This window comes from Meles meles, chromosome 9, assembly GCF_922984935.1.
Source record: "Meles meles chromosome 9, mMelMel3.1 paternal haplotype, whole genome shotgun sequence".
Classification (NCBI taxonomy): Eukaryota; Metazoa; Chordata; class Mammalia; order Carnivora; family Mustelidae; genus Meles; species Meles meles.
This window is the reverse complement of record NC_060074.1, coordinates 94,078,936-94,103,156: the sequence shown is the minus strand read 5'-3', so window position 1 is coordinate 94,103,156 and position 24,221 is coordinate 94,078,936. Positions and strand designations below refer to the sequence as shown.

Below are 24,221 nucleotides of genomic sequence, written 5' to 3'. Positions count from 1 at the left end.
GTTCATGGATTCTTTGTTCTGCTTTGTCAAAACTCCTGTTGAAACTATTGAATTTTTCAGTTCAGTCATTGTATTCTTTAGTTTTACCATATTCGTATGTGGTTTGTGTGTGAGTGTATAGTGTGTGTGTGTGTGTGTGTGTGTGTGTGTGTGTGTGTGTGATGGTTTCTATTCCTTTATTGAACTTTTCATTTTGTTTATTGTTTGCCAAAATTTGTTTAGATGTTTATCAATGCATTCATTGGACTTCGTAAGGGGATTATTCTGAATTCTTTGTAGACAGTTCATCAATCTTCATTTCTTTAGAATAGGTTATTGGATCTTCATTAGTTTCCTTTGGTGGGCTCAGGTTTATCTGATTATTCTTTATGTTCTTTATATCCTTGAGTTGGTAATTACAATCGAGGAAGCTGCCTCCTTGTCCAACCTTTGCAGTTTCCCTTCAGCAGCAAAAGACCTTTTCCTTTCAGCTAAGTTCGTTGTTCTGAATGGTTTAGCTGGTAATGTCTGTGGCGGGTGACACTTGCTGTAGTAGTCTGTAGTAGTGTGGGGCTTTTGCCCATGTTCTGAGGTTGGGGGAGTGATGCTGGGCTCCACATTCAAGTGGGACCACTCCATGGGGTCACCAACAAAGCATGGCTGACGAGTGAGCTCCACCGTTAGCTGGACCACTGCCTGAATTCTGGATTCTCTAGTTGGACTGGGTCACAGGCTATGTTCCATGACAAGTCGGTGCTATTTGTTGGACTCAACAACTGGGCATCATTGCTAACTGGGCTTCTTCCCTGAATGAGACCATAGCTGTGCTCACCAATCAGACTGGACTGTAGTATGTATTCTTTTGCCAGATGAGGCTGAGCTCCACAGTAAGGCACCACTGCAGGCTGGGCTCTGAGGCTGTCCATGATCACTGTCAGCATCCTTGCTCAGGCAGGACTGGAGGCCCTTCTCAACCATTGTGCATGGCTGCTAGCTTGGTCTTTTACCCAGACTAGCCATTGGATGAGCTTCATGGATAATCAAGGTCTCTAGCAAGGATTCCTGAGTAGGTGGGGCTAGAGGCTCTGTTCATCTTGAGAGCTGCTGACATGCTTTATTATCCAGGCAGAACTGTAAAACGGGCCCTATGTCCAGAATAAGCCATTGGCTATGGACATAAACCAGATAGAGCTACTCACAAAGCTCCCTGGGTAGAAGGGGCCACCCGCTCAGAAATATATGTAGGCAGAGCTGGCTGGCATTTTTGCCTCGACACCATTGCCAACAGAAACCTAAGTTGCCAAGATCCATGTGCTTGTTGTTCCGAGTCCTGCCCCCTTCTCCATCTCTAGATAATCCACAGTGGTCTAGTCTGCTGATTCCCCCCGAGTGATTCTCACACAGCAAAACCTAAGTTAGCTTTCTGAGAAGCATTCTGTAACAATGGGAAAGCATTCTGTAACCTTGGGCTGTCTTTTCCTCGCTGTCAGCCTCCCTACATAGGCAAGACTGCTAATGTTAAGTTTTAAATATTAAATTTATATGAAATAACTATGTTAAATTCACTACTGCTAAAAACTCTTTCTATAAAGGGGCACCTGCCTGCCTCGGTTGGTTGAGCCTTTGACGCTTGATTTTAGCTCAGGTTGTGATCTCATGGGTCCTGTGATTGAGCCCCATATAGACTCTATACTCAGTGGAAAGCCCGCTTGAAGATTCTCTGCTTCTGCCCCTCCCACCAACTCATGCTCCCTCCCTCTCTCTCTCGCTCTTTCAATCAAATAAATAAATCTCAATAAATAAATAAATAAATAAATAAATAACTTCTTTCTGTAGGGGGGGAAAATCTGTCTTTCCAGACTTCATGACTCCCCTTTCCTTATGATGTATCATCACTGTATTATGGCCTCCAAGATCCAAGTACTCCTCTTTGTTCTGTTTTCTATACTTCTTTATTCCAAAATTGTAGTATTTAATTATAAGAAGGTACAAAAATGCCATATCTGCCCCTTTTGTCAGTCTGTTCAGTTTCTCCTTTATGTATCTATCTTTTCAAAAGAAGTAGTATGAGAAGATCGGTATGGTGGGCTTCGTAAGTCTTGGCATGCTTTCCATCATATTTATAGCAATCGGGCCAACTAAACAGCCCTAAAGCAGACAGATCCTAACAACCAAGAGAGAAACACTTTCTCAAAGGGGTGAAAGTGGTGTAATATAGAAAAAGTATTTCCTGATTCATAATACTTTTGTTGTGTTCTTTGTATAATTTCAAATCAACTTGTTTAACTTAAAACTTAAAATTTAACTTAAAACTTAGAACTCAAATATTAATCTAGACAGTTTAATGATTTACTATCTTGGTTTGGTTTGGAAGTACTCAACTTTCACTTTAAAACAGAATGAACTATCTTTTATATATAAGTTAATATCCCTTTTTGCTGATCATCCTTTAGGAGGATTCTGATTTTAAAAATATATTTGTGTATATGTGTGTTTACACATATAGAAATGCATACATTTCTATATGTGTCAATGAAGATAGGTACAGATATACATACAGATCCATCAGGAATGACTTATCAGTCACATACAACTTTTTAAAATGTCACTTATTACAAACTCCTTTAAGTGAAGTTTATATTAGATGCCTACTTAATATTTAATTATTAAGTATTGAATGTAAGCTCTGGGGAGTTTATACATTGCTTGGTACTTTTGCAGATCTGTATTACACTGTTCTAATCCTTAAGAAACTCAGAATCTCAATGAAGAGAAAAAACGTTATTTATATGAGTAGCAAAAGGAGAGAATAATATGAAATAGTTAAATATATGTCAGTTTTTAAATCTTAATGTGGACTTATAAGAGAATGAGACTACTGTAATCCCAAGAGGGTGAGAAAGACTCCAAGTAAAATTCATATATCTTGCAGGCATGATGAACACATAGAAAGTCCCTAAACACAGGCAAAAAGCATGAGTACATACTGGCTGATACAACATCCTCTAAGGACAGGGCAGAAGCTATCTTACCAGAGTATAGTGTAGCTGTTAACAAACTCAGGGGATTCCGTTAAATGGGAACCAAGAACAAAAGTTTAAATGCTGGATTAATGAATTACTTTGAATTTGCAGCATATAGAATTAGTATGCATTTTGATAGCTGCATACTTCCTAAAAACTTCCATTATAGATAATCCTTTAATTAGACTTCATTTAACTGTGTGTTCAAACATCATCTGGTTGTTCATACAAGCAGATAAAGCTTCTGCAACCAAAATCTTATATCCTAGTTAAACATACTCTGATCAAGTATCAGACACTGCTAGCTGTATCTCAATTTGTATTCATCTTACATTGAAATAAAGTGAATTGACTTCAATGCAATTCATCAAAGTGTATACAAATTGAAGTTATGTGAGAGTTGTTCTTTGAGTCCCTATGATGTATGATTTATTTCCTTCTCCCTTCTCTCTCTTCTGGTTCTTCTCCCCATCTCCCTCCCTTTCTCCTTTCCCTTCTCTGCTTTGACTTTCTCTTCCTCTGTTATCCCTCTTCCTCCTCCTTTTTCTTTTCAAAATTGGTAGTAATGTGTAGTATTTTCTATGGCACAGTAACAATGGATAGGTCAGCACATTTACTCATCTGTTATAATATATTTTACACTACACTATTTTTAAACATTTAAACTAAGTTAATAAAACAAGATGATTATGTATAAATTTCAGAGATGCTAGAGAATGTGCATTGCCATAGAAACAATAGAAAGGTATAATAATATTTAATATTTATTCGCTAGTTTCATAAATGTGTAAGCTACTGTGTGGTATTTCACAAAAAAGAATATTTTGAAACCATGGATATGAGGGAATGTGGTATGTTATTTTGAAATTTTGTAATATTAGTATATTGGAAGTAGCCAATATTAGGGGGTAATTTAAAAGGAAATCTCAGCACAACTTTGGAAAATTTAAATACAGTGGGAGCTGTAAAAACAAGGTAAAATTTATGACCCAATGATTTGTATGTATTTTCCCTCTGATTATTCTACGTGTGCATGCACACACACAGCCACCGGAGAAAAGACAATAAAACTAGGTTCTTCAGAATGTGTTGATGACTGCTGAAGAAATCCAAAGTAAAAGAAATATTATTGTAACTCCACACCTTCACATATCTGATCTCACAAACATATTATGAGGGTTTTGGGATAGATATAATCATGTCTCTACTGTAGATGAGGACAAAAAGCTAAGTTATTATCCCAGAGCATAACAGCTACTAATTGTCCTAGTCAGTTACAAAACTTTTTAAGGTTCTTTTTTCTATTAAGGGTTAGTGAAAAACTTTGAGGTAGATTTTTTAAATACACTTTAGCTCTTTCATTTTCATTAATAAAACTCTTTGCCCTCTTTGCTCTGCTCTTCCCTACTTAGACTTTTACTTTTCCAGAGAAACTGCAATGGGAATAACTTTGTTAATATAATACATTCTATATTCTCACTGATAATGAGCCTTAGTTTGAAAGAAATAAGCTGAAATTTTTGTTGGGCAACTTTTTGCCATAGAGCATCATTGTAATGAATACAGCAAATTACTGTTGCCATGGACAGTTGCATGATACATAGAAATAGATTGTTGTACACAATCTTTGTCATAATGGCATTTAGAATAATGGAATTCTGCCTATATTATCAAACACCTAAAAAATTGAGTTATGATTCCCTGACTTTTAAACAGTCTTAGACCTTGGAACTCTCCAATATCCATCAGGCCTCAGGCATGGTCTTTCAGTGTTAGGAAACAAATGTCTTTGTGTTTAAAATGCAGCAGCTGTACAAGCTAACTGTCAAAGTCATTTACTAATTGAAGAAAGTACAGTGCAAAAGAGGAGTAAAACTGTTTTTAAAAATGTGGTGGTTGTCTATAGATACCTTATTACTAAACAGAATTTATCTGGGAATCTAGACCTTGGAAGAGTTAGTTTCTAGTTAAGTATTTGCTAAATGACAAGGAATGACTCAACCAATTGTCAAGAGAATATAGTTAGAGAAACTGAGGCAGCATCAAGAACAAAAGACACAAAGTCAATGAAATGTTATGTTTCGAATACATAATATAGTTCTATTTTATAACTGTCAAAATTTATGAAAGAGCAATATTCTGTTCATGGAGTTTCCTGAATTAAGACCTATGAAGAGTACATGGTGTAGCAGTTCCAGTTTAATTACTTTTTTTTTTTATTTTTAAAGATTTTATGTATTTATTTATTTGACAGAGGAGACAGTAAGAGAAGGAACACAAGCAGGGGGAGTGGGAGAGGGAGAAGCAGGCTTCCCACTGAACAGGGAGCCTGATACAGGACTTGATCCCAGACCCTGGTATCATGACCTCAGCCAAAGGCAGACGCTTAACAACTGGGCCACCCAGGTGCCCCCAGTTTAATGACTTTAAGTTGGGGCTACACTGTTGACGGGTAAGAGACTGAATTATTGGAATTATAAACACTGTGTATCTAGAGGTATAGTCCTACATATCTTTATCTATATGTAGATATATATAAAACATTATTTAAATGACTACCTAGGGAAATAAATGATAAAAACATATGAAGTAAATGATAAAACATATGAAATAAATAATAAATGATAAATGGGAAATAAATGATAAAAGAAGTAAATGATAAAACATGAAAACCCCTGGTGATTTAGCATGGGGCTCCCTCTTCCTATATCCCTCACTCACTCCCATTCCTATTCCTGTCTTCTCTCTCCCCTCTTTCTTCTCTTCCCTTTCTTCTTCTTTTTTTTTTTTTTAAGATTTTATTTATTTGACAGAGATCACAAGTAGGCAGAGAGGCAGGCAAAGAGAGAGAGAGGAAGGGAAGCAGGCTCTCCGCTGAGCAAAGAGCCCGATGCGGGGCCCAATCCCAGGACCCTGAGATCATGACCTGAGCCAAAGGCAGAGGCCCTAACCCACTGAGCCACCCAGGTACCCCCCCCTTCTTCTTTACCTCAATCTCCAACCCATATGCATGCATATTTTTATAAAGAAGCCAGAAAGGTTCAAAATATTATTTTTGCCTTGATGCAGGTAGATTGCAAATTAGACCAATGACCTAGTAGTCTTCCAGATGGTACATTCTCTTGTCAGTAGCCAAATATGCTAAGAGATCCTCAGAACTTTGAAATACATCACTCTGCTATATCTGAAAAATCTAGAATATGGGATCAGGAATAAAAGATGAACTTCTTTTTCATGCATTAGCAAAATTTCAGCAAGGACAGTAGGTTCTTTATCATTCAGGACCAAAACAACTTTGTTAGTCTCCATGTTTTGCCATGTGTTCTAGAACTATTCAGTAATTCACAGAATAAAGCATTTACAGGATAGCTAGTGAACATTTACACTGGCTGATACAGTTAAGTTAGGATATGAGCATTTATTAGACAGTTATAACTGCTCAAAACCCACTAGAGATGCATTCACTTTAGTTTAAGGGTTGCACATTTCCCTATAAATGGCTTGTTGTGAATAATGTAAATGTGCATCCCTGAGAATAAATTAAATACATTTCCTGCTATTGGTAATGTGTTAGAACAGTTGTGCCATAAATCACTTGAGCAGCATTTATAGATTACTATACTCTATCTAGGCCAAGCTTGTAAATATCTGTGTAACTCATAATTCAATGATTTACAACCCACTAAAGAAAACCTTAGAGATTTTTCTCTTGTTTTTTTTTCCCTCTCCTCTCATATGATAGCAATAAACATCTACCTCAAAGATACTCATTTTCAATGCTTTTATAAAGCTTTACTTTTTAATAGAAGCCAGAGGATTTAATGTATAACAAGAAGAATCAACCAGAAACCCATGGAGTGACTCTCGCTCATCATAGGTGGGTCTTCACTCATCCCTTTGCCCTTTCCCTTCCAAGTTCTCCTTCCTAGAAGACTGAGGAATTCTCTGCAAGCTTGTGACCATAAGGAGTGAATGTTTTCCAATGCCTTTAGGCTTCCTTTGTGCTCTGTTTTCTCCCAGCTTCCTTCTCCACTCTCCTCTTCCCGTCTCCTCCCACTACTTCTCCCCACTTTTACACACACACACATCCACAATCATGTACGACCAAGCAGGTACATTTTGTCTGCACCCATCTCCATCAGTTTTATAACCTAAGATACACCAGAAGCAAAATGGGTATTCAGATTTGGAAATGATATAGACCATTGGTTTCAATGTATCTTTGGAATCACTCTTCTAAGTAAAAACAAATTGAAAACAAAACAAAATAACCAAACAAAAAAACCAAACCCAGTGTCTCTCTGTGCTAGGCATGTTGTATGTATTATATCGTTGTATGTATTTTATCATTTTATGCTTATAGATCAGTGTGATTATCTCCTTCTTACTAGTGGGGAAAGTGAAAGGTTTAGAAGACTTATAATATCTGATGTTGCAGGGTCCAGATTTGAAATGGAGCCTAACTCAAAAGAAAGCATCTATGTTTTTTGGGGTTGACCTTTCTCCATAACTCTGGAGAGAGATTCTTAATTTTTTTTTTAAATATTTTATTTATTTGACAGAGAGAAATCACAACCAGGCAGAGAGGCAGGCAGAGAGAGAGGAGGAAGCAGGCTCCCTGCGGAGCAGAGAGCCCGATGTGGGGCTCGATCCCAGGACCTTGGGATCATGACCTGAGCCGAAGGCAGAGGCTTTAACCCACTGAGCCACCCAGGTGCCCGAAAGAGATTCTTATCTTAGGAAAACTAGTCATGTCCATTGAATATAATGCTCTGAAAATTTGCCTCTGTGAACTGTGTTTGAGTTTCCAAACTTACAGTAGCCTACCCCCTCTGCCCCCACTGATGACATTTACCTAAATTGCTTTCTTGGGCCTCTTTCTTGTTGCATTGGACTTCTAACCTAAGAAAACACCATACTTCTTGGAATACCCTTCAAATTATCCTTTGTACATCTGAGTCTATGTCAATAGGGAGTTGAGAAACCTTGCAGTGAGGAATTCTGTTTATGCCCCTTCTGTGCACCTACCATCCCCAAAGACTGCTTCAGCAATCGTTAGCTCTCCTCTTGCTCACTGACTCACATTGAGGAGTCTGACTGTTATCTATTTTGTGTTCCACCAATTTTCAATTTGTTTCTGGTGACACCTGATTGAGTGGCTCCAACCTTTGGGTAACTGGTGATGAGTTGGAACTTGATGGCTCTTAGTTTTCATTTAGATGATGCTTTGCTGAATCCACCGCTGCCATATGGCACAGTCAGGCAGGGACCCCTTCCCTCACCAGGTGCCTTATATGTTTGTAAAATGCTTTTTGTTCTGTAGAGTGCTCTCAAACTTATTTTATTTTCTTCATTGTGAATTATTTGGGGTGAATCTATGAGTGAAGAAACAGACATGGAGAGATGACTTCTTTTTCCAAAGGGAATAGCTTTAGTTTGTTAAGGAAGCGGGCTTCTTTTGATGCCCCTTTTGTAACCACAATGTGCTAAAATAGGTTCTTGAAATCTCTAACTTTCTATATAGGCTGGTTTTGACATAGCAACATCCAGATTATTAAACAGTGTTCTTGGAAGATTTCAACCACCCATATAATGTAGAATGGGGCATGAAGACTACTTAGCTGCTATCATAATTCTTCTTGCTATTGAATTAATATTGGTGAACATTATTTATAAAGTAGGCATATAAAGGTAATATGTGATGCCATTCTTGATATCAAAGAAGATAACAGAAGGGGATTCTGATTTCTGCTCTTCGTATTATACTGTATATATACTGTATATATATGTTCTTTGTATTATACTATGTGACTATGACAGGGCGTTGACACTATTGGAAGCCCAATTTACTAATCTATAAAAGTGAGGATAATAATTAGTCTTTAGAATTTCAAAAATGATTTTAGTTGGGATTATAAGTACATCAAAAGTTAATAATGTTGACAATTTTAAAACAGAGTTGGAGCCCAAATTTACTTGTAATATTTCCAATTGCTCACAGCTTTCTGCAAGTAAATATGAGTTTTCTCTAGGAAGTATGAAGAGAGTAACTATTTTAACTTTTAAGATAGTAAAATATAAAATTTAATTTTTTGAAATGACTCAATTGCTTTCTTTGATCTATGTGAGAACTTTCTTTACTGTCAATGATATTTCATTATTATGATGGCTATTATTAAAACTTTAGTATCAGACTACTGTGTTAATGGTTTTGAACTCAGGTTTGTGATCTATATTCCATTTCACTTGTGATTTCGATTTCATCCCAAATGTAGGTTTCATATCCAAGTAGAAAAGGCCAGGTTTTCACCTTGAATTTTAAACATGTGTTTACAGTATGTGAAGGTTACCCTACAACTCCTTCTTTATATCATTTCAATCCCCCAAATTGGTAAAATGGAAAAAAATGTGAAAATATATTTACCCCAATGGTACACTACAGCATTGTTTGCCAGGGAAACTCTCCATACAATGGCATGTCTGATCAACTATAATGGAAAGTCTCTTGGTGACTTTTGTACACACTTCAGATTTTTAAAATTTATGTGTTGTTCTCCAAATCTTAATGCCCTTTCCATTTTGGTTACAATATTCATATCACCTTGACAAGTATCTGGGGGCGTGCCCGGATGGCTCTTTTGGTTAAGCATCTGCTTTCAGCTCAGGTCATGATCTCAGGGTCTTGGGACTGAGCCCCACATCAGGCTCCCTGCTCAGCAGGGTGTCTGCTTCTCCATCTCCCTTTGTGCTCTCTCACAAATTAATAAATTAAAAAATCTTTAAAAGAAAGAAAAGTATCTGTGAATAATTATAAGTGAATTATATTTTCTTGAAGGATATAATGTGTTTGGCTAGATTAGCTTTATCCTATCTCACTAGTATTCCTTAGTTCTTCATATTTATCTGTAGGGTTTTGAAGTTTTAAATAGTACACTTTCTGTGTGGCAGTAATAGAAAAAATGGTAATTCTGAAATGACATGTATAAATAGTATGGGTGTTTTTACATTCAAATTATCTTATAATTGCAGATCTTATAGAGACCAAATTCCCACCCCCAGTTTTTCTTTTTTTCCCTTGTTTCAGAAGACCCTCAGATAAAATAGACCTTCTCAATTTGGTTGCAGGTCTTATTTTCTAGATGGTAAATTCCATGTTGAATTTAGGTACACAGCTGTGTTGAGTAAACATTTGTAGGAAATAGGTTTGAAATTTATGAACAGCCTAGATACATTTGTATTCTCTTTCCTTCCTGTCTCGCTTTTTATCATTGGCACTTTGAGAAAGCTATTTAACCTGAATAAATCAGGAAAATTAAAATAATCATGCACAACTCAGAAGTTATAGTAAGGATTAATACATGTAAGTTATTTAGCATAGTGTCTAGCACGTAAGTACAAAACTAAATTGCAAATAGTGTGTATTAGACCAATATTAAGTGCCACCTATGTGATGAATTCTATGTTAGACCTTGGGATATAATGATGAAGAGCCTTTGTCCTCAAGGAATATACAGTTAATGAGGAATTCAGAAAATTTCTAATCAATTTCAACAGAGTAGCAGGTGTTAAAAGAAAAAGCAAAGGGTGTCGTGTCAGTGTATATTGGCACATTTCCTAACAGCTGGGAGGACCCCTGAAGTTTTTCAGGCAGAAAATATACATATGGAAACCTTAGAGATGAGTAAGGGTTAGGTAGGCAGAGTAGATGATGGAGAAAAGGGAAAAAAAGATGAAAGAAAAGATTCGGTGTGAGCATGAGTCTAGAGCAATGTTGTGACTGAAAGGAAGAGCTCAGGTCAGCTTCCCATGTGGGTGCCCTCTGTTTTAGCCCCCTCTATGGAACTTAATAGCACTCTTGTTCTGGCAGATGAAGTGGTTCTGGCCACCCAATGATCAGATTCTCCTGAGAGGAAAGGGGCCCAAAGATCTTCGATGGGAGGGGAAAGGCAAAAGTGGAGAGTGAGATCTTAGACACATTCTAGGTGCAGTGTTTAGCCCCTTTTCTTTGGTTTATGGTCGGACTGGGAATGGAGGAAGGACACAAACATTAAAACAGTATCACATAGACCAGTGGAACAGAATAGAGAGCCCAGAAATCGACCCTCAACTCTATGGTCAACTCATCTTTGACAAAGCAGGAAAGAATGTCCAATGGAAAAAAGACAGCCTCTTCAATAAATGGTGCTGGGAAAATTGGACAGCCACATGCAGAAAAATGAAATTGGACCACTTCCTTACACCACACACGAAAATAGACTCCAAATGGATGAAGGACCTCAATGTGAGAAAGGAATCCATCAAAATCCTTGAGGAGAATGCAGGCAGCAACCTCTTCGACCTCAGCCGCAGCAACATCTTCCTAGGAACAACGGCAAAGGCAAGGGAAGCAAGGGCGAAAATGAACTATTGGGATTTCATCAAGATCAAAAGCTTTTGCACAGCAAAGGAAACAGTTAACAAAACCAAAAGACAGCTGACAGAATGGGAGAAGATATTTGCAAACGACATATCAGATAAAGGGCTAGTATCCAAAATCTATAAGGAACTTAGCAAACTCAACACCCAAAGAACAAACAATCCAATCAAGAAATGGGCAGAGGACATGAACAGACATTTCTGCAAAGAAGACATCCAGATGGCCAACAGACACATGAAAAAGTGCTCCACGTCACTCGGCATCAGGGAAATACAAATCAAAACCACAATGAGATATCACCTCACACCAGTCAGAATGGCTAAAATTAACAAGTCAGGAAACGACAGATGCTGGCGAGGATGTGGAGAAAGGGGAACCCTCCTCCACTGTTGGTGGGAATGCAAGCTGGTGCAACCACTCTGGAAAACAGCATGGAGGTTCCTCAAAATGTTGAAAATAGAACTACCCTATGACCCAGCAATTGCACAACTGGGTATTTACCCTAAAGATACAAACATAGTGATCCGAAGGGGCACGTGTACCCGAATGTTTATAGCAGCAATGTCTACAATAGCCAGACTATGGAAAGAACCTAGATGTCCATCAACAGATGAATGGATCAAGAAGATGTGGTATATATACACAATGGAATACTATGCAGCCATCAAAAGAAATGAAATCTTGCCATTTGCGACGATGTGGATGGAACTAGAGCGTATCATGCTTAGTGAAATAAGTCAATCGGAGAAAGACAACTATCATATGATCTCCCTGATATGAGGACATGGAGAAGCAACATGGGGGGGTAGGGGGATAGGAGAAGAATACATGAAACAAGATGGGATTGGGAGGGAGACAAACCATAAATGACTCTTAATCTCACAAAACAAACTGGGGGTTGCTGGGGGGAGGTGGGATTGGGAGAGGGGGAGGGGGCTATGGACATTGGGGAGGGGAGGCGAACCATAAGAGACTATGGACTCTGAAAAACAACCTGAGGGTTTTGAAGGGTCAGGGGTGGGAGGTTGGGGGAACAGGTGGTGGGTGATGGGGAGGGCACGTTTTGCATGGAGCACTGGGTGTTGTGCAAAAAGAATGAATACTGTTACGCTGAAAATAAATAAATAAATAAATAAATAAATAAAAAACAAAAAAACAAACAAAAAAAAAAAAAAACAGTATCACAGAATTGAGTCTTTTTTAATCTCCTGAGTTCTGAAGAGTGGCCCAGCACTACTGCCCTGCTGGCAGACACCACACTCTATGCCGAGGTTCTCCTTGCTGACAGCATCCTTGGGAGGCCCATCACACATCAGGAATCACATTGCACTTTTTTGCTTATGTTGGTTTGGTTTTTTATTTGGTTGTTGGATGGTTGGGGCTTAGAATGAAGAAAAATAAATAAGATCACATGGAAATAAGAGAAGGAACGGAGAAAAAGAAATAAAGGAATGGTAGAGCGATGACATTGAGATTGAGTTTGTGTGACCTCAATTCAAATGGCAGTTGTCACCTAGGGATCCTCCAGGTGACATACAGTTAGTTATGACTATATGCTTCCTTGTTTCTTCATTAGCATCTCCTAAATATTTGTGTGCCAGTACCACTTATAATTATCTTATTGACAAAAAGCTTCAAAATAATTTCACATTTATAGAAAAGTCACACCATCAGTTTTTAGGCTTGCCACATACACTTTATCTTTCCCTGTCCTGTACATACAGGTCCCACTTTCTCCACATGGACACATACACACACACACACACACACGTGTATATATGAAAAAATAATGGTATATGTGTGCATATATACACACTCTTTTTTCTGGGCCACCTGCATATGTTAAAGACATCATGCCCTTTAATCTCTTAATATTGACCATTCAGGGGCTGCCTGGATGGCTCAGTCAAATATCTGACCCTTGATTTTGGCTCAGGTCATGATTTCATGGTTGTGAGATGGAACCTACTTGACTCTCTCTCTCCCTAATATATATGTGTATTATATATGTGTGTATATATGTGTGTGTGTGTGTGTGTATACACATATATATTTTTTACATATATAAATTCACCATTCAGTATGCATTTCCCAAGTATAGGATATTCTTTAACATAATCACAGCATAGTTAACAAATTCAGGAAATATATCACCGACAATACTTGCAGCTAATCTGTGGACCATATCTCCAAGTTCTCAATGGTCCCAATAATGTCCTTTCTAGCAGTTATAGTCCTTTGATTACAGGATCCAGACCATATTTCACTTAATGGTTGTATATCTTTGGTCTCTTTCTTTCATGACTTTGACATTTTTGAAAAATGTAGGCCATTATTTTGGACTTCGGTTATTCTTCTTTCTTCACTCCTAGGCTTCAATAATAATGTAAGCAGGTGACACCATTTATAAGACATAAATGGTGATTGGGTAGGCCATACATCATTCATTTGTTCCAGGGTCTCTGATTGGATTATGAATTTGTACCTTCACTACTTCTTAGTCATAAAATACCAGCCAGAAGGACTATATGGGGATGTCCCTAACTATTATAAAATCTTCACCCAAACAAACATCTTAGCCAAGCAAAAATCTCCAGATATTTATGTGTCATCCTAACTTCCTTCTAGCAATAGGCCAGGAAAGCTTTACCAGGAACATTATTTCATGTTGATGATATGATATGATATTGATGATATGATATGATATGTTAGCTTTTGACCCTGCTCTTGTCAGTTTCATTACACTGAGACATGTGGCACTCCTCTTTCCAATTAACTCTCTAAATACGGTGCACCAGCCCCTAGAATTTGAGCATCTTTCATGAACTATGTTCTCCTCAAAGGCAGGCAGCTGGGTTTATTCATCGTCCTATCCGTAACTTGACTCTCCCACTCTCCAGCCTGTGACTTTTCTTGCTTTTTGGTTAGTTTCTAACCCATAGTTCCTTGTGTTGTTCTCTCTCTCCTTTTCCATCTCTAATTACCGCTGCCCAGACTAAATTCTTCCCAGGTTAAAATAAATAGCAGTCACAGTAACCAAGTCACAATTTAGCTCTCTGATACATTGTTCAACCCACTGTCCCCACCTCAACATACTCCTCAAGTACCACTACTATACAAGTAGAATAGTTGGAGATACTGAAGACCAAATTAGCCCTCCCCAATTCAAATCCTGGCTTGAGCACCTACTATGAAATTTTTATATTCTTTGAACTTAATTTCATCATCTGTAAAAACTAGGGTATTAAAAGTATGCCTAGATCAGCAGGAGGTTGAAGGGCTTCATGTAATAATCCCCACATAATATTCACCATAGTACTCGGCATATGTTCGTACTTTAAAATGTTACCTGTTGGTATTTAGGGTTCAAGACAGCATCCAGAATATGGTTTCAGTCTCCACTGGTTATTATCCATTTAATGCCCCAAAAGACAAACAGAAGCTGTAAGACTATTCTGCTATATATAGGGTTATATGTCTTTTTGGACCTCTCAGATCTGGGTTAAAGTATAGAAGAAACAGAGCCCATCACTGTAGGGCCTAGGAATCCAACCTCTGACCCTTCCGACTGACCAGTAACTTTAGTTTGTGGTACTTTGATTTCTCATCAGGTTTGCTATGATGTCATAGTAAATATTCCTTTTTGCATGCAACTCTTTACCTATGCAAAATATATCATTAAGAGTTAACCGCACTTGCAAATCCACAACTCTAAGAATTCAAAATGCTTACATTCGTTAATTTCATTAAACTCACTAAGTATCCCAAAGCCACTTTAGTAGAACAGAGGTTTGAAATATCCACTAACATTTCCTTTATTTTGAAGATGAAAAACATCAGGGGTTCCTACTGATGACCTATAGGAGTTCATTTAAATTCTACATTAAATCTATATCTCCTTTTTTCTATACTAAGAATACACTTTTTCAAGAACACTGGAGATAAAAGAAACAAAATATATCATAATTACACATTTGCTTTGTTCCATGTAACACAGAAAACATTCTCAGAGTATAATACTTCTAGGACCAACGTGAATACCTTAAAATGTCAGTATTTTTTTCCATAGGCTTATATTTTATATTTGAATTTTATCTATCTCTTCATGTAAATCCTACATGTAAATTTGGCTCACCACAAGTCCTTTTGGATGTATAAAACTCTGTGTCCAATGAATTCCTAAGAAAGGATTCCTAGAAACCTCATTCCTTGAGTTCTTATGTATTGTCAACAGTTTATGCATGGTCTTTTAATTGAAAGCTTTGTTGGACATAAAATTCTTGGATCATGTTTGTTTGTTTCTTTGTTTTCTATGTATTCTTTATAATAACTCTGCAGTTTTTTATGGTATAAAGTTTCTTGTTTTAAAATCATATGCATGTGGCATCTGTTTTGACTTACTTTTCTATTTGTTAGTTTTTCTCAAACACTTATCTCTTGTTAAATTTTTTTAATTCCTTTTTTTCCATTTTTTGTTTTTCTTGAGAAAAAACAATAGTTTTTTTATTCTATTTCTCCTAGTTTTATCTTCATTTCTCAAAATATTTCTTTTATTTCTACTTACTGAGTTCTATCACTAAAAGTCTGTGTTTTTCTAATAATTATATTTTTTCATATCTTGTGCCATTTTCTAAATTCTGATTTGTTCACTTTGAAATAGTGGTTTTCATCTGCTTTTCATGCATGTCTTCTACTATACTTTCTTATCTATGGGTATCCTATTTTGACCTTTATTATTTTTTTTCATAATACTATTATTTGGGATTTGAATTTGATATTTTCTTTGATTTTTGTTGTTGTTTTTGGGGTGGGGGAGGGTGAGAGAGACAGGAGGATGACCAGCGGGAGAGGGAGAATCTTAAGCAGGCTCCATGACCAATGCAGAGCCTGAGGTGGGGCTCAATCTCTTGACCCTAAGACATGACCTACGCTGAAATCCAAAGTGGATTGCCTAACCAACTGAGCCCCCAGGTGCCCTGTGTTTTGGAGTGAGGTCAAATTTTGTGAACTTTTAGGAGGGAGCTGTGATTGAGGATTGATTTTCCTAATTTCATTTTCATGGTCCAGGGCTTGTTCATTCTTTCCCTCTTTTGTTTTGTTTTTACTGTTGAGAACTACAGCAACTTACTTTGTGTGATTTACTGGATCCTGTGTCCTTCCCCCTTCATTTACTGGTTCTTCCTTTTCCTTCAGTGCTAGTTTCCCTGTTTTTCTCAATTTGGAAGCTCCTCCCACCCATTTCTCTTCAGTGCAGGAAACTGTCCCAGAAAGGACTTCTGACTTGTTGATGCTACAAGTTCATTGGACTCATACTGTATCAGCACCCAAAACCCCTCTATGGACCCCCTTATGGTCACCTGCTTTTAGAGTATACAAAATCCTCCTGTGTTCAAGTTTAATTTTCCATTTTGGTGTTTTTGGGTATGTCAGATGCTTCTTTTTTACTTTCTGCTATTGAATACAGATGTCATATAGGTGCTGCAACTTCAGTCGCTGGTCTCCCTGTTTATAGTGTGTTTATGGGGATAACTTATCACTTAATTTTACTAAAGCATAGTATCCATATGTTTCTGTCTTGGCTCTTCCTATTGGACCGTGATAAACTTTTTTTTTTCATTTCTGTAACCATCTTCTCAGAATTCTTGAGAATATTTTTAAGTATAAGAGATATGAATAGCAATTCTTCAGGTCCAGATTTTTCTCCTATAGAGGTCTGGTCATCCCTTATCAACCTTTGAGAATCAGGGTTTCATTTTTTAAATTTTTATTTTAATCCCAGTATAATTAACATAGAGTGTTATATCAGTTTCAAGTCTACAAGATACTGATTCAACAACTCTACACATTACTCCATGCTCATCACAGAAACAAAGTAAAAGTAAATTACAAAACAAAAGTAAAAGCCTACACCAAAATAAAAAGTTTTTGCATATTTACTAAAACCAGTAAAATACAAAGAGAACCTATTGAATGGGAGAAGATATTTGTAAATGATATATCTGATAGGGGCTAATACTCAAAATATAAAGGACAACTCAACACCAAAAATACAAATAATAAAATTTAAAAATGTATACAATTTTTTCATGTGTCTGTTGGCCATTTGTATGTCTTTTTGAGAGAAGTGTCTATTTATGTCTTCTGCCCATTTTTTGACTATTTTATTCGTTTTTTGAGTGTTGAGTTTGAGAAGTTCCTTATAGATCTTGGATATCAGCCCTTTATCTGTAATATCATTTGCAAATATCTTTTGCCATTCTGTGGGCTGCCTCTTAGTTTTGTTGACTACTTCCTTTACTGTGCAGAAGATTTTTTATTTTTTTTAATTTTTTTTTAATTTTATTTATTTATTTGACGGACAGAGATCACAAGTAGGCAGAGAGGCAGGCAGAGAGAGAAGAAGGGAAGCGGGCTCCCTGCTGAGCAGAGAGCCCTATGTGGGGCTTGATCCCAGGACCCTGAGATCATGACCTGAGCCGAAGGCAGCAGCTTAACCCACTGAGCCACCCAGGCGCCCAGAAGATTTTTATTTTGATGAAGTCCCAAAAGTTCATTTTTGCTTTTGTTTCATTCGCCTTTGGAGACATGTCTTGAAAGAATACTATGGCCAATGTCAAAGAGCTAACTGCCTATGTTCTCCTCTAAGATTTTGATGGATCTTGTCTCACATTAAGGTCTTTCATCCGTTCTGAGTTTATCTTTGTATTTGGTGTAAGGGAATGGTCCATTTTCATTCTTCTATATGTAGCTGTCCAGATTTCCCAGCACCAGTTATTGAAGAGACTGTCTTTTTTCCATTGGATAATTTTTCCTGATTTGTCAATGATTAGTTGACAACAGAGCCAAGGGTCCATTTCTGGAGTCTCAATTCTGTTCCTTTGGTCTATGTCTGTTTTTGTGCCAATACGATGCTGTCTTGGTGATCATAGCTTTGTATTATAACTTAAATGCAGGCAAGATGATGCCTCCAGCTTTGTTTTTTTTTTTTTGTTTTTTATCCTTGCCTTGGCAATTTGGGGTATTTTATGAAAAAATGTTCAACATCGCTAACAATCAGAGAAATACAAATCATAACCACAGTGATATACCGCCTTACACCAGTTAGAATTGCAAAAATTAACAAAACATGAAACAAATGCCAGTGGGGATGTGGAGAAAGGAGAACAAGTTGCAAGTTGGTATAGCCATTCTGGAAAACAGTATGGATGTTCCTCAAGATGTTAAGAATAGAGCTACCCTATGACCCAGCAATTGTACTTACTGGGTATTTACCCCAAAGATACAGAAATAGTGAAAAGAAGGGGCACATATACCCCAATAGCCAAACTATGGAAGGAGCCAAGATGCCCTTCAACAGATGAATGGATTAAGAAGATGTGGTACATATACACAGTGGAATATTACTCCATCCCAACCATCAGAAATGGTGCCTACCCACCATTTGCATCAACATGGATGGAAGTGAAGGGGATTATGTTAAGTGAAGTAAGTCAAACAGAGAAAGACAATTATCATATGATGTCACTTGTATGTAGAACATAAACAATAGCACAGAGGACCATAGGGGAAGAGAGGAATATCCAAAGGGGGAGAAATCATAGAGGGAGATGAACCATGAGAAACTATGGACTCTGAGAAACAATCTGGGGATTTCAGAGGGGAGGAGAGTGGAGGGAGATGGTAACAGGGTGATGGGTATTGAGGAGGGCCCATGCTGTGATGAGCACTTGGTGTTATACTTAACTAATGAATCACTGAACACTGCATCAAGGACTAATTATGTACTATACAGTGACTAACTGAACATAATAAAAAATAAAATACAAAATCAAAAGAACAGACACAAGACATAAACACATTTTTCCAAAGAAGACATACAAATGGCCAATAGACACATAAAAATATGCTCAACATCACTAAGCATGAGGGAAATGTAAATCAAAACCACAATGCAGTATTACTTCACACCCGTCAGAATGGCTAAAATCAAAAACACAAACAAGTGTTGGCAAGGATGTGGAAAAAGAGAATCAGAATTTAATTTTATTAAAAATTTTCTTACAAAGCACTGTAATGTTATCTTGCAAATCTTTTTTACACCATTTTTCCAAATAAGAAAAGTCAATGGCATTATATATCCATATTTGCCTCATGAGAGATGTGGAGAAAAATAGTCTTCTAGCTTCTCTCAGTGGGACTAATCAATGAAATGAAGGAGAGACTATCTCAGAATGATCAAATAAATTCTATAATGACAAAAAGTATGCATTTTCTATATCTTGTGGGAGTTGACAAGGCCAGACCTTGGAATTATGCTCATCTCCAGATAGGAAGTATGCTGAGTGACTAAAATGCACATATACCTGGGTTTATGTGCGGTTTTATCAAATGGTGTTTGTTAGTAGCTAAGTATTAGAAAAATATCAAATTGTACATTCTTATTTGGGTTTCTTTAAAATATCTACATTAACTGTCATCCTTTATCTGGGTAAATAAAAACTCATTTGTTGATATGTTTTATTAAGTTAATGATCAATGCTATTATTTTGTGAATTGTCATCTAGAATTTATAGAAAATGTGTGAAAATTAGAAAAAAGATTACATTCTCTTTTTATCCGATATACAGATATATGGGGAATCCTTACATTTTGGCAATATGATCATAGTCCAGGGTTGACCATTGTCTACTAATGGTAGCTTAGAAATATCATCTTATTGCCTCAGAAGAACCAAATTATCCCACATAGCAAGTATTTATTATTTACATTCTTTATGCCAAACTTGGGACAAGTATCCCAGAAAATTAAGACATGGACTCTCTTCAAATAGCCCATGGGAAAGAATGCACACACATTGATACATATACAAGTGCAATGGGAAATGTGGACTAAATGACGATATTCCATTTTTATGGGTGCAGGGGAGTCACTGAAGGTTCTCAGATGGGATATCTGATTTAATTTTGACAGTTGAATACCAATATTCAGGTTAGGTCCAAGGGTAAAGGCCCTATTGGTGGAGAGAATGAAAGGTATGAAAGCACAATGTCATAAGAAAGGACTGAACTTTAAAGTAAGTGCTGGTTTTCAAAGGTAATAAGTTAGAAAATCTAGTCTCATAAAGGGGGCTTATTTACCAAAGACTAACTGGTTCTTATTGGTCATCTCTTTCACTAGCAAATAAACTTTAGCTGTATAACCTTGATCTTTACACTAAAATTGATCCAAAGTTGACTTTGGGTTAGTTATCCACACATCACTTTCTCACTTCATTTAGGAAATTGACAATATGTCTTTATATAAATACCCTAGAGAAGAGGAGATCCAGGTTTGTATTTGAGGAGTCTTGATCCAATAAAGAAATCATCCAGACATAAGCCTCCTTTACCATTCTTTTTTATTTAGCTCCACTCCCTTCTTCCTTGTGACCAAGTCATTATTTTATGAACTTCCTATAAACTGCCAATAGAAAGAAATAAGGAGAAAACACTAACCTATCTATCACTTGTTAGCAGTTGCTAGGGCATTTTTTTAAAAAGTGGAACATAAAAATATTGCCTAAGATTACATTGGATTATGTTTGTGGACTCCAGTCATCCACACTTTCCCCTGTCTATTTAAAGTTTAGTAAAGTAAACTTTAGTAAAGTAAGTTTAGTAACTTTTTACAATAGTACTATAAGTATAGGCATTCGTAGAAGAGTTAGCTGCAGTGTTGGTTTTCAATATACTTATTTCTAGAAAGTAATTACCAAGGTCTACATGATTGTGAATGATTATGCTCAACTGAATATTTTTAAAATATTTTATTTATTAGAGAGGGAAAGAGAACACAGCCAGAGTAGGGGGGGGGCAGGAGGAGAGGGAGAAGCAGACTCCCTGGTGAGCAGGGAGCCTGACACAGGACTTGATCCCAGGACTCTGGGATCATGACCCAAATCAAAGGCAGATGCTTAACTGACTGAACCACCCAGGTGCCCGCAACGGATTATTTTAAAGCCACACCCAGCAGAATTATAGACTAATAGACTATGAGGTCTAAGGGAAGAAATTCCCAAATCTCATCAAGTTACATTCATGACCTCTTTTCACTCAGGTTTAGATGAGGAGCTAAGATTTAGACTACATAATTGTTCAAGGTGACATAATGATTTGATGTGTGCATGTGTTATTTTCTTTTTGCTTTATTTGATGGCTTAGACTAAGCAGGTACATAAATCCTAACACTTACTCATTTCGTTCCAACATCAATTGATTTTTTTTTTTTAAGGTAGCAAATCAGTAGAACACTAATCAGGGATATCTACCTAGATACCTTCATTTTTCTTTCATTGGCAAATCATTTAAGTTCTTATTCCTTCTTATGAGACCAAACAATCAAACTAATTGGTGAACTAATAATAAATTATTGGTAAGGATTTAGCATGGGATTCATTTGCAGATAATTAACTATAATTACCAGGTTTCACTGGCCCATCTAAAGACAATCTGATACAATTAAAATGTAAAATTAGTTTAAGAATATTGACAGATTATCGAACTATAAAGTCACACGCATAAAAAATGTGTTTCAGGGGCTCTACTAAATATTTAAAATTAGCAGAAAATTTTGTGGCTTTTTTTTGCATATTTCAGTGCAATCCAATATTATCATTTTGATTAACAACCAAGATCCAGTTTACAGGTTGTGTTCTTGCTATAATATTGGAAAACTAAAAGGAATAAAAATAAATAAAATATCCCAATATAGAAATTATGACTTTAGTGACCTTAATTCAAAGGCTTTTATTTCTCCTGTGATTGAAGTATCTCTTGCCTCTTTAAATTTGGGGTCTAGAATTGTGTTGTTATGACCTACTTAGTGGTATTTAGTGAACAATTACTAGTAATTTTTTAGTATTTAGTATTTAGTAATTTAGTATTTATTTACTAAAATACATAATTTTAGTAAAATTATGTATTTTACATACCAATATTTTTAGAGATTGACATGGGAAGTAGAAACCATGATCTATCATGCCCTCAAAGAATTTATAAAGAAAGAAAGGAGCCAGGGTAATAAAGAATGGCAATATCATAAGGGCAGGTGCAGCGTTTAAGTGTATGGGTATGTGTATGTGTTCAGAAACAAATCCTATACAGTAATTCCTGAACACGGGTAGAGAGTTGCTCAGGAAGGAAGAGAAAAATTTATCTTTATTAAAAGGAGTGTCAATAAAGCCTTTATTAGAGTTCTGAAGGGGTGTGGGAAGGTAGGATTTAGGACAATTGAAAGATTATTCTAGTAGGGGGAGCTTAAAGGTTCACCATGGGTAGAGCAGCTAGATGAAATGTGGCAGACAGGTTTACCTGGCTCAAGGGAATTATGTGAACTGAAACTAGAAGAGGACCCATAGGCAAAGTGATAGTTGCGGGAGGTGTTTGAAGTTCACATTTATACACTGATTTTGTGGAAAGGTCAGTATGACAGGCAGGGGCTCATCCCCTGTGGGTCAGAGGGCCTCCCAAATAAGAGGAGTTCTGGCATATTGGCAATAATGATTTTATAATTCTCTTTATATACCTGTTTTGGGGTTTTAAAAATGATTTTCTCATTAAAATGTTCTGTGTAGTTATTTCTATTGGGCTAGACTATCTGAGGGCAAAGGGACTTGGTCTTCCTTTTTTCATTCATTTAAGCATTCAAAATGCACTTATCTCTTGCTATGTGGCAGTCTATTTGAGAGCATAGAAAGTGTTAAATTGATGAAAGTAGTGTCTGTGTGCCTAATTCTACATGGAAGATAGAAAAGTAGCCGTCACCATGACATAGAAAAAGAAAGAGCTGTCAGGTGGGTAAAACAAAAAACGATGTATAGTGAATCACTAAATGGTTTTAGTTTCTAAATATTATGTTTAACAGCTCAGTTTCTCTTCCCCGTAGCTGTTACACATGTGGCTCCACATATACAGATAATCATATATAATTTGCCAACTAACTCTGGGTCCATTCTAACTCTGCCTGCTCTTTGGTTTTCACAGTCATGTGATCCTCACTCAACGCAGAGAAGAACCCGCCATCTGCTAAGACCCTCACTGAATTCAAGGACATGTGCTGAAGACTCACAGGTGCGCCCTTGCCTCCTCAATGAAAATTGCTTCCAGTTCCAGTACAATCTAACAGGTACAGTTGAAATCCACAGCAATGCCATTTCCCCTGAACACTGACACGTTGACTAATGGGAGAGAGAGAGAGAGAGAGAGAGTGTGTGTGTGTGTGTGTGTGTGTGTGTGTGTGTTTTCATTCTTGGGATTAAGGTCTGACAGTAGAGTGTGAGAACATATTGCATGAAAAGCTGAGGATTTGCCATTTCCAGTGTCCCTTCACAAAAGAAATGCCCACTCTTGGCATGTAGATTCAGCAAAGCCACCTGGAATCTGTGAATTTCAAGATGCTTAGAAAGACTTGGTAAAGTTTCAGAATAGAGCTGAATTAAGCCATGATAAACCAAAACAAGAAAAATATGCAGCAGGGGATAATTTACCATTTAGGGAGGAATGTAGTCATGCTGTCATAGAATTTAGCCCTTCTATGGCCTTTATTATTTCAAGAAGTTCAAGCTTGTGACGTACTTTGCTCTCTGGGTCTCAGTGAGGACAAGTGGTAGACCTGAGTGGACAGGGGTGTTTTAGAGGCACTGGGAATCCCATCCCCCCTCATTATTCAGCCACTGTTCAGGTGTGGGCACCACAGTGGCTAATACCACAGTCTGTTTAGTTGCCTTGGTTGCTGCCTGTCATCACCTGCAGGAGCAGATATACAAA

General features: G+C 37.0%; 1 protein-coding gene across 1 annotated transcript in view; it reads left to right on the top strand.

Moving 5' to 3' along the window:
• The window catches only part of THSD7B (thrombospondin type 1 domain containing 7B), a 568,622-nt gene that overhangs the window by 501,498 nt on the left and 42,903 nt on the right, over nucleotides 1-24,221 (top strand). The window contains exon 17 of the mRNA XM_046018222.1: nucleotides 23,439-23,580. Coding sequence (XP_045874178.1) covers nucleotides 23,439-23,580 — 142 coding nt within the window. The remainder of the gene's footprint in view (nucleotides 1-23,438; nucleotides 23,581-24,221) is intronic.